Consider the following 10635-nt stretch of genomic DNA (forward strand, 5'->3'; position numbering starts at 1 on the left):
GGGCCGCGCCGCTCCTGCCCCAGCGCCGCGGGAGGGGCCGCCACGCCCCGCGCCGCCGCCGCCGCCGCCGCCGGGGGGAGAGGGCTCGGCCGCCATTGGCCCGCCCGCGCCGCTCCTCGCGCGCCCATTGGGGGAGCGCGGTGTCACTCAGCGCCGAGTCCCCGCCCCCTCCTCCCCGCCCCGGTCCGGCCGCAGCACGGCCCCGTTGCCACGGCAGCCGTGACGTCACGGGCCGGGCGGAAGCTTGGCGGGCGGCGGCGTCGGGCCGGGGCGGAAGCGGTGCTGCTCGGCGGCGCGGTGCTTCCGGTGCCATGGCGGAGGAGTGGTTGGGCGTGGAGGCGGAGGGCAGCGGCGGCGAGGAGGAGGTGAGCGGCGACACCGGGTGTCACGGGAGCGCTGGCCGGGACCGGGACCGGGATTGGGATTGGGGTCGGGACCGGGATTGGGGCCGGGACCGTGGTTTGGGGTCGGGGCCGGGGCCGGGGCCGTGCAGGCCCGGCCTTCCCAACCGCGTGCGCCGCTTAGCAGGGCCCGGAGGATGGCGACCGGCGGCACCGGCAGCTCCTGGAGGCGGTCAGCGCCCTGTCCGGGCGGAAGCGGTGAGCCCCCAGCCCTGCCTTGCCCCCTCCTCCCGCCGCCCCGGGCCCCTCTGCCCCGGCTGTACCCGGAGGAGCCGCTGGCGGCGGCGCTCGAGAATCTTTTTCAGCGCTTTTCCTTTGTTTTATCCGCTTTTCCTGCAGGCGGAAGCTGGCGGAGCGCTCCGAGGCCAGCGTGCAGGTGTCCGAGTTCAACGTCAGCTGTAAAGGTGAGGGCTCCTCGGGGTCCTGGGGCTTTCCCCAGGTTTTCTTCCCCGGGAGGTGCTTGGGTTCCCCGGGTCGGGCAGAGGAGCCCGCCCGGGAGGTGCTGTGCTGGCTGTTGGGGCTCAAAGCGTCTCGGCCTGCGGCACTGCTCGGCTCGGTCGTGGGGCATCCGTGTGGACGTGCGGGGTCTCACGTAGGTGCCGGGGAGAAGCTGGTCCTGTCTGAGCTCCTGCAGCCCATCCGTGCCCAGTCGGCCCTGAGCAGAGTGAAGAAGGAGCTGAGCAGAGTGAAGCAGAAGAAGGCGGTGGAGCTGCCCCTCAGCAAGGAGGAGCAGGAGCGGGTACGTGGGCCTGTGCGGGTGGTGGGCAGGGAGAAGTTCCAGCCGTAAGGAGCAGTGGGGTTGAGCCCCTGGGCGCCATCTGCTCCTCTCTGATGCTGCCTGGCTTTCCTTGTTCTTCAGGTCAGCTTCTCTACTCGTCCTTTTCCCTTCTCGCTCCCACCTGCAGGTCGTGAGGGAGGCTGCCTACGTCAAGACCTCCAAAGACGTCGGCAAATGGCAGCCGGTGGTCCTGCAGAACCGTCGAGCAGAGCAGTTGGTTTTCCCACTGAAGCAGGAGGTCGTGGCCGTGGCCCCCCTGGAGCGAGTGGTTTCGGCGTGGAAGGTGGGGGCTGTCACCTCGTGGGTGAATTTCTCCTCCCCGCTCTTTGGCGCTCAGTGCGTGGGTTGAGCCTGCTGCTGCCCGGTGCCTGCACTGAGCCAGGGGCTTGCTCACGGGCCTCAGCCGCCTCTGGGGACGGAGGAGGGAATTGATTTGCCAAATAGTGCACAGCTGTAAGTCTCGGTTATGCTTTGAATGTGAGCTCCCACGCGGGCTGCGTTGCTTGGCAGGAGAGGCTCCCGTCCCTGGAGAGCTTTCCCAGGTCGGGGCGAGGTCGGTTCCCACCGAGCTCCTAGCCTAACACGCACCCCTTCGTCCGCCCGGAGCTCCCTCTTATTTCATCTGCACACGGCGTTGTGGGGCCTGGGCCTTCTGCTTGCTCGTGCCCTCCCGTGGGCCTGCTCGAGCGGCGGAAGGGACGGGGAGATCCGTGTGGGTGCTGCCTCCTGCGCCGCTCCTTGTTTCATCCTGTCTTGCTGTGCGATCTGTCCCGCCGGCAGCCACGAACTCCACTGGAGCAGGAGATCTTCGGACTGCTGCACAAAACGCAGCAGCCCATCACAGACCCGCTGCTGACGCCGCGGGAGAGAGCCTCGCTGCAGGCAATGAGCTTGGAGGAGGTGGGTGATGCTTTTTTTTTTTTTGTACCCCCGTGGTGGCCTCTTCCTTTGCGCCTGCCCTTACGCTGCGCTCCCCGGCAGGCCCGGCGGCGGCGAGCGGAGCTGCAGAAGGCTCGGGCCCTGCAGTCCTACTACGAAGCCAAGGCTCGGCGAGAGAAGAAAATCAAGAGCAAAAAGTAAGGCTCTGACGTTGCCGGGCTCGGGGAGCTGGGAGGGGGCTGGGGCCCGGAGCGAGGGGCCAGAGGAAAGCCGAGCGTCCAGCTGCCTTCCTGAAGAGGAGGCCGGGTGCTCGCGCCGGGAGGTCTCACCGCCTGCCCTCGTGCCGCAGGTACCACCGCGTGCTGAAGAAAAGCAAGAGGCGCAAGGCCTTGAAGGAGTTCGAGCTGCTGCAGAAGTCGGACCCTGAGGCCGCCTTGGCGAAGCTGGAGGAGCTGGAGCAGCTCCGGATGGAGGTGCTGCTCGCTTGCCTCTCCCTCATCCCTTGGGAACTCGCCCGCGCTGAGGGTGCTCTTCCTGATGCTTCCTCTTCCTCTGCCTCAGGAGCGGATGAGTCTCAAGCACCAGAACAAGGGGAAATGGGCCCGCTCCAGGGCCATTATGGCCAAGTACGACCTGGAGGTGAGATGGAGCTTGGGCAAGGGGAGAAGGGCTGAGGTGGGGCAAAGGAAGCGGGCCACGTTGTTTCTGGCTCGTGTTAGAATTGTCTCCGTCCTTTCCCAGGCCCGCAAGGCCATGCAGGAGCAGCTGGCCAGGAACAAGGAGCTGATGCAGAAGGTTCGGGTGGAGCTGCCCGAGGAGGAGCCAGATGACGTGCCCGAGGAGGACCTCACGCCTGTGACCGTCCCCGTGGATGCCAGCAGAGCAAACCCCTGGATGCTGGGCAAGCCCAGCGACCCAGCCAAGGAACCGGAGGTGCAAGAGGGTGTTGAAGACGCTGCGGTGCCTGGTGCTGTAGAAAGCAAGGAGGAGATGTCGGAGGAGGAAGAGGTGTCGGAGGAGGAGGCTCTGCTACAAGACTTTGAGCAGAAACGACACGCGCGGCAGCGGCGGGCAGGGAGCCCTGAGCAGCACGGTGAGGAGCCTGCAGCCCCGCGCAGGGCTGGGTGGGTCGCCAGGGTTGTGTTTTCTTACAGCTGCCCTGCTTTCTTCCCTCCCTGCTCATGGGGTGGCCGTTTTCTTCTCTGTCGCCTTGATGCACAGGCACTGATGAGACGGAGGCAGTTTCCGACCCTCCGGGGGACAGCTCCATCCCCCCCCGTCTGTGAGGAGGAGCAGGTGAGTGCAGAGATCGAGCCGCCTCCCCAGGCCCAGGAGGAGACCCTGCTGTGGGAGCAGCTGGACCGCGTGCGGACGATGGAGGACGTCGAGGCTCTGGCCTCCAAGGAGCCCTTGGAGGAGCAGGAGAAGCCAGCGGCCGCGGGAGCAGAAGAGCGAGCGCCCCAGCAGGATAAAGGCAGAGCTGGGGCCAGGCCTGACAAGAAACCAACAGCCAAGAACAAAATGATAAGCTTGGAGTCCGTGCTGTCTGGAAAGCCCCAGGAGATTCAGTGCCCCAGCCTACCCGTGGTGATGGAGGAGGAGGTGAGCGGGGCAGGCTCAGTCCTGCTGGGCCAGGAGCTGGCTGGCGGCCGGGCACTGACTCCCGTCTCCGCAGGAGGGTGGCATCGACCAGCGAGGGGTGATCACCGAGGCCTTTGCCGGGGACGACGTAGTTGCTGACTTCCACCGGGAGAAGAGCAAAGCGGAGCGGGACGCCAAGCCCCAGCCGGTGAACTTGGTGCTGCCGGGCTGGGGCGAGTGGGGAGGCACCGGGCTGAAGCCCAGCGCCAAGAAAATCAAACGGTGAGCGCGGACGGGCTGCGGCAGCGTGCTTCAGCCCGGCTCCGGGGCCTGACGTCTTCGTCTGTCCGGCAGGTTCCTGATCAAGCCCCCCCCAGCACCTCCCAGGAAGGACCAGCATTTGCCCCACGTCATCATGAGCGAGCAGCGCAACATCCATGCGGCGGCACATCAGGTGGGTGCTGCTCTGGCTCCTGGGCTGGCCTGGCATGTGGCCCGTCCCCTAAACTCCCTGAATCCCTGCCTCTAAAGGAACTGCTTGATTTCCAGCTCTGACAGCACTGAGGGCAGTGGGGTGAGGGGTAGGGGGGTGAATTTACAGGTCTGTTCAGTGAGTGCTGCTGAGCCACCTGTCCTGGAGCGTGGAGCGAGGAGGTCGGCAGGACAGGGGACTGGAAGCGGCGTCAGCGTGGCAAGAAAGCAGCGCCAGGGTGCTGGGCCGGGTCACCGGTGGTGCTACCCCCGCTGTGCCGTTTTCCTGCAGGTCAGCGAGCTGCCCTTCCCCTTTGAGAGGCACCAGCAGTTCGAGCAGAGCATCCGGACGCCCGTGGGCTCCACGTGGAACACGCAGCGTGCTTTCCAGAAGCTGACCGCCCCCCGCGTCATCACCCGGGCAGGCCACATCATCCAGCCCCTGTCTGCTGAGGACGTCACCTCAGCCGGCAGCGGAGCCAAGCCAGCGCTAGAAAGGGCTCCCAAGCAGCGCGAGCAGGCCTCTCGCCGCCCGCACAAGAGAGCGCGATAGCTCTCTCGTGCTAGGACTGGCCCGCGCAGCGCCGGGGAGCAGGTGGAGGGGCCGTGCCCGGGGGTTTCCCTCCCGGGGAGAGGCTCCTGCTTCTGTCAGGGGCTTTTTAATGCTCCTTCCGCAATAAAACTGCTGGGCTGCCGTGGCTGCCCCGGGGCCAGGACAGCTGGTGTCCTCCTGCCTGTCCTTGGGGCCCCGACGCGGGGCAGGGTGGCTCGTCCCGGTGTAACGTGAACGGCTTGCTGGGGGGTCAGGCCCGCGAGGTGCAGCCTGGGGGTGGGAGCCTGAAGAGGAGGTGGAGCCGCGGTGGGCTAGATCTCTCCCCCTTGTTTTTGTCTTCAGTGCCACCATTTTTTACATAAATCGTTGTCGTCTTGGCCGCCTTGGCTTTCTTGCAGCGTGCTGCAGCGAGCCTGGCCACATGGCAACGCTTCCCCAACGCTTCCCTCCTGCTGCCCCAGGGAACTTCTGGCCGGCTCTGAGGAGCCCAGAGCGTGGGTCTGCACGGCTTTGCTGCCGCTCCACGCGGGCTGGGAGTGGGCTCTGTCCCAGTGCAGCCACCCGGCCGTCTTCCTGCTGCGGAGTCCAGCCCCCCAGCTGAAGCCAGGCCCTTTCCAGAAGGTGGTGGCAGGGGGCTCGGGGTGTTCCCCTCCTGAGCACGAGGGCTGTGGGGCTGGGGCCGAGGGCAGTGCCAGAGAGTCGTAGTGAAACGGGAGCGGGCCGAGAGCCCTCCCGGCCTCTCCTCCCTCTTCCCACGTGTGCTGCGTTCGTGCCAGCTGGAGGAACTCCTGCTCCTAAACGAAGGAGGGACTAGAGGAGCTGCTTCTGTTCCCAGGAAACACGTTCCTTGCGCTGGGGACGCCTCCTCCCACCTTGGCACCGCAGCCAGGCTGGGTCCTGGTGTGTCCCCTGGGGCAGAGCTGTGCCACCGCCGTCCTGCCCCGCAGCCACGTCGTGCAGGGGCTTGTCCCTCGTCCCCCGTGGCTGAGGCACGGGCACGCGCGGGCTGACAGCAGCCGGCCCCGCGACTCGCTGGCTTCCCGGACCCGTAAATACGCCAAGGCTCTTCCGCTCTGCGCCCGCACCCTGCGGGGGAGGCTGCTGCTGCTCCGAGCCCGTGTGGGAGTCGGGGAGCCCGCTGTGCCCGGGACGAGGGGCCGGGCGCTGCCCTGTGCCCGTGCTGTGGCCTTGCTGGGGTCCAGCTGGTGCAGCGCTGGCTCTGCGCCGTGCCCCGGGGCTGCTGGATAACGCTGGCCGCGGAACGGGGGGGACGTGGTTGCGTTGCTTCAGTCGACACGGCTGAAAAAAAAAAAAAAAAAAGAAAGGAAGCAGCGATCGTTTCCGTGCCACGGCACTGACGAGCCCCTTGCTGGGCTGGTGGCCCCAGCTCAAACCCCAGCTTCCTCCTGCTCCGGCTGCCCCAAACGCTGTGGGAAACCTTCGCCCCCCGGCCCCTGGGGACGTCACCGGGGGCCACAGGGCAGGGGGCGGGGGGGAGTTCTTGTTTGTTTTAGTAAAACCTGAAGCGCCCTGAAGCCAGGGGAAGCCAGTGCCCGGCGTGGGCTGCGTGCTGCTCCTCCGTGAGCCTGCAGCCAGCTCCAGGCTCTCCGGCAGCCCTGGTGGGGTGGCTCGCTGGGGACAGCCATGTCCCCGCGGCACTGCCGGAGCTCCCCAACTGCCCCACGGCAGCAGCAATGCGATGGGGCTCAGGCCACGCTGACGCTGCGAGGCAGCAGGACAGGACCTCCCGGGGTGCTGATCCCGGAGAGGATGGAGGTCACCGCACCTGAAATGGGCTCGTGTCCCCACGGAGAGCAGTGCCCTTAAGGCTGTCCCGAGCTGTGACCGCCCGAAGCAGTGAGCAGGACCTGCTGGCGAACGGCCCCGCGGTCTGAAGGCAGCCTCGTGCTGGGTTTTGTGTGATGGGTCCTGCGGCCTGAGCAACGCTAGACGGCATCGGCAGGGGCCAAGCTGAGCTGGGGGTGCCTGGTCCCGCAAAGAAGGGCGGTGCTGGGGCGGACTGGGCTCGAACTGGGGCTTCAAGGATCCGGAAATGCTTCCAAAATCAATCCATAAAGCCTCGGTGTGAGCTGCTTGGGATGAGTTACAGGAGGGAGCCAGATGCAGCCACGTCTCCTGCCAGCGCCTGGGGCTCGCCCGCTCCTGGTGCCGCCGAGAGCAGGTTGCGTCCCTCTGGTGTCCCCGCAGAAATAAAATTGCGGGGCACGGGGACGTCGGCGCTTGGCTTTTAATTAAAAAATAAATCAGGATCTGCAAAATGCTGCAGGAAAGGGGGATGGCGGGGATGCCCACTGGCAGCTGCCACGGCAGCAGGGAGGAGACGGGGCCGGACACTCCCCGTTCTAATCCCCTTCCTGCAGCACGCTCATGCCCTGCCGCCGCGCATCGCCACGCCAGGGCTCGGCTGGAGGCAACCGGGAGGAGAGGAAAAACACCGTCCTCCGCCGGCGCGGGAGCCCGCGGAGAGCAGCGGCGCTGTTAATGCGCACTCCTCCCTCCCGCCGCGCAGGCACGGCGTCCCTCGAGAGGGCTGCGAGCGGCTGCAGTTTGCTCTTACTGGCCTACTTTCAGGGCTACGTCAAAGCCAGGTTGACGGAGCGGGGAGCCCGGGTGAAGGCGGCCGGACCGCTGCTGGCTCCGGCAGGGAGCGCCCGGTGCTGCTCCGTGATGGGACGGGGACGCGGCTCCGCTGGGGTGCCTCCGAGCTGCCCCGGGGCGGGGACCCTGCGGGCACCCCGGGGAGAGAGCGGTGATGCCGATGCTTCAGCCATCCCGTGCTCGGGCTCCAGCCGGCCCTCGAGGCCAGCAGGAGTCGAACGAAATGAAAAACCGGATTAAAAATGAGCAAATAAAGGGGTTCCGTGGATGTTTTCTTTTCTTCCTTCCTTTTTATATTTTATTTATTTTATTATTTTTTTTTTATGTTTTCTAGCGTAGGCTATAAATAACCTGTAAAGTATTTCATCCGGGCTATTTCTGAGGGTGAAATTTCAGCCCCCGGTGAAGGCCCCCCGGCTTCGCATGCCGCGGGAGTGCCTGAGTGTGCCCGGGGTGCCCCTGGCCGCGGCAGGGCCCCCGCGGCCGTCAGAGGGTCCCGTGCTGCTCCCTTACTCGGACCGGGGACCCCCGGCACGGCGCAGCGGAGCTCCCCCCGATTTCTCCGTGCCTCCTCCCCCGGGGCCGAGGACAGGGGCGACCCGCGGGTCCCCTCCTCCCGGGGCTGCCTCTGGGAGCAGGGGGCACCGGGGGGGGCACCCGCAGTCCTCGCGGTGCCCGGCCGCGCATCCCGGCCTGCACAGCCGCCGCGTTTCCGTGGAGATGGCATCTCCCGAGCCCGCACAGCCTGAGCGGGAGGGTTTCCATGGAGATGCCGTATCCAGCACGGCACAACCTGAGCCAGAGATTGCCGCCGGGATGCTGGAGCTGGGACCCTCGCACCCGCAGCGGGGCTGTTCCCGGTTGGGGTGGCGAAGCGCTTCTCCCCCCAACCCCTTTGGCAGGGACACCGTCTCCCACCAGCCTCGTCAGCCCTGCTCGGGGTAGGGGGCACCTCAGCACTCGGGTCGTGCTGTAGTGGCACTCTCTGGGTCTTCCAGAGGGGACGGGCACCCATCCGTCCCCAAGCACCCATGGGGACAGGGGGAAAGTCCCCGTGTCCCCCCGATGAGCGCGCCCCCGCTGCCACCTGCACCTCACGGCTTTCCCCTCCCACAGAGCTGCTCTGGGGCGCGCTGCCAGCAGGGACAGCGGGGTGACAGCCCCGGGACAGCAGTGTGACACCAGCACACCTTGCTGTGAGCCCGGCACCGGCCACAACAGAGCTGCAGCACTAACGCCTCCCGTGGGGCTGAGGGTCCCGCGCGGACGAAGGCTTTAACGGGGCGAGCGGAGGTCCCCGCTGCGTGCTGCTGCGGGCAGCGCTACACAACCGGCTCCCTTCCAGAGGCAGCTGACGCAGAGCTCCCCGAGCTGGGCTGCGATCAGCCTCCGTCCTCAGGGGTGCTGAGCTGGGGCTGGGGAGCTGCTCCCCTCGGCCTGGGGCCACGTCCTGCAGCCAGGCACCGGCGGCCACCCCGGCCTGCAGCTCCGGCGTCCCCAGGGCTGCTGTCAGCGCTGTCAGCGTCTGCAGGCACGTGCTGTCAGGCGCAGCATGTGCCGCCTTCAAAGGCCGGCTCTCTTTGTCTGCGACTACAATTAGGAGCGCTCAGCGCCTCTTGAAGCCAGACCTGGGGATGGCGGAGCCGAAGGACGGGAAATAAAAGGACCCAAGGCTCCAGCGTGGCAGCCCTGGAGCTGCGGAGGAGCAGGGTCAGGCGCGGATCTCCTCCCTTCCCCGTGCCTGTCGTCCCAAATCCTCGCTGCTCCGTGGTGGCCTCCCAGCTGAGGACTTCTCCTGGTCCAAGGGGATGCTGGCGGCCGAGCGAGGGAGGGCAGCGTATGGACTGCACACCTCCTGCTGCAGCCCAGCCTGCCTTCCCTCACCTTTCCCAAGAAAAGAGCCTGGTGGGGTAGGCGGCGAGGAAGGCTCCGTGTCTGCGGCACCCAAGGCAAAGCAACCCAAAGCCCCCAGCCTCGAACCCCTCTTCCCAGCGCAGAGGGACCGCTGCCGTGGCTGGGGCCGAAATGCTGGCCTCTGAGCCCACAGGGAGGGGCGGCAGCCTCCTGCCCCGCTCCTCCATCCCCGAGGTGCAAGGAGGGGGGCAGGCGGTCCGGAGGGAGAAGTTTCCGTATTTTGGCTGCACCTTCGGACACGCTGCGTTTGTGGTTGTAGGCAAGGATGGCCCGCGGAAAGCGTAGTGAGTGAGAGCTGACACCTTGTACTGCTGTTACTACAGCAATAAAACCTCGCCGAGCCGGCTGCCCGGTGAGGACGGGGCGGCACGCAGGCTCGCTTTGAAGCTGCAGGAAAAGCCCCAGGAAACCCAGAGAGAGACCACCAGACCCCGAGGCAAGCAGCTCCCTCAGGCCAAAGCCCTCGCCGGGCTCGGGGCCACTCGCTCGGCCACGGCTCCATCTCGGGGCCAGGCCCTGGGGCAGGGATGCCCAAGGCAGGACAAGCCCAGCGATGGGCCCCGCGTCCCGTGGGGCACGCGGCTGGGCACGGAGCGGTGGCAGGAGCAGAAAACCCGCAGCCACCGGCACCGGGAGAGCTCTGGGAGGAGGCTTGCGGCGCAGAGGGTCTCGCTGGTGGGGTCAGGGGAAGCCGAGGAGCTGTAGGTGCTGCCCGTGGGGGTTGTGGGGAGACCTCGGGTCTCACCTGGTGGGGGACGCTCCTTATTCCCCAGAATTTCCTGGTTTCCTGGTAAAAGCTGCAGGATTTTTCAGCGACACCTTTTGGAGCCCCCCCCCCGGAGCATAAATCATCCCGTCTCGAAGACGTTACAGCTGCGGGCTCCGCTCGGGGACGCGGCCGTGGGGTGCAGAGCCCTCCTGGCAGGCTCCGCACGTCCCCCGCGAGGCCAGCTGCAGGACGGGGCCATTATTCCAACCGTGTGTTTTTAATTGCGCCGCGATGCAAATCAGGGCTGCTCCGGGTAAACTCGGCGGTGCGGCCGTTGCAGCGGAGGGCTCCCGAACGATCCGGCCTCCCAAAAACCCGGCTCTCCCCGCCTGCCCCTGCCCGCATTTCCCACCGGGCTGGAGGCGAAAGGTAGGAGAGGAGCGGGCGGGAAGGTGGCGGTGCGGGGAGAGGCACCGGGGGCGCCCCGTGCTGCCCTCCTGTCCCCGCCGCCGTTGCTTTGGGTGCCGGCTGCCTTTGCTTTCCGTGCCCTTCTCGGAACGAGCAGGGGGCCGCAGCCCGCAAACCGGCAGCGGGAGCGCCCCGGCCGCACAAAGGAGGCGGCGGCGCCGGGGCTGCCACGCGCGGGGCCGGGCGCTGCGGGGCCGCGGGTGCTGGGGCCCGGGTCGGGGCCGCTCGGAGGCCGAGGCCCGGGCGGCGGGGGGAGGACCGG

General features: G+C 67.1%; 1 protein-coding gene across 1 annotated transcript; it reads left to right on the forward strand.

Moving 5' to 3' along the window:
* The first annotated feature begins 293 nt into the window (after positions 1–293).
* On the forward strand, positions 294–4828 carry LOC118157276 (U3 small nucleolar RNA-associated protein 14 homolog A-like). Its single transcript, XM_035311546.1, has 14 exons — positions 294–365; positions 529–599; positions 741–805; positions 998–1140; positions 1307–1462; positions 1960–2079; positions 2161–2255; positions 2408–2531; positions 2620–2697; positions 2800–3198; positions 3301–3660; positions 3734–3921; positions 3994–4093; positions 4403–4828. The coding sequence occupies exons 1-14, from the start codon at positions 312–314 to the stop codon at positions 4661–4663; spliced, it is 2214 nt and encodes a 737-aa protein (XP_035167437.1). The 5' UTR covers positions 294–311; the 3' UTR covers positions 4664–4828.
* Positions 4829–10635: the final 5807 nt, after the last annotated feature.

This window comes from Oxyura jamaicensis (assembly GCF_011077185.1).
Source record: "Oxyura jamaicensis isolate SHBP4307 breed ruddy duck chromosome 4 unlocalized genomic scaffold, BPBGC_Ojam_1.0 oxy4_random_OJ106467, whole genome shotgun sequence".
In the NCBI taxonomy this organism is placed as follows: Eukaryota; Metazoa; Chordata; class Aves; order Anseriformes; family Anatidae; genus Oxyura; species Oxyura jamaicensis.

What these genes read in the sequence shown, in the direction of transcription:
- LOC118157276 (XM_035311546.1), top strand. Translation starts at nt 312, where the DNA reads ATGGCGGAGGAGTGGTTGGGCGTGGAGGCGGAGGGCAGCGGCGGCGAG. An exon ending in GCAAGGAGGAGCAGGAGCGG is followed by an intron (nt 1,141 to 1,306) that starts GTACGTGGGCCT and finishes TCCCACCTGCAG; the next exon opens with GTCGTGAGGGAGGCTGCCTA. An exon ending in TGGAGCAGCTCCGGATGGAG is followed by an intron (nt 2,532 to 2,619) that starts GTGCTGCTCGCT and finishes CCTCTGCCTCAG; the next exon opens with GAGCGGATGAGTCTCAAGCA.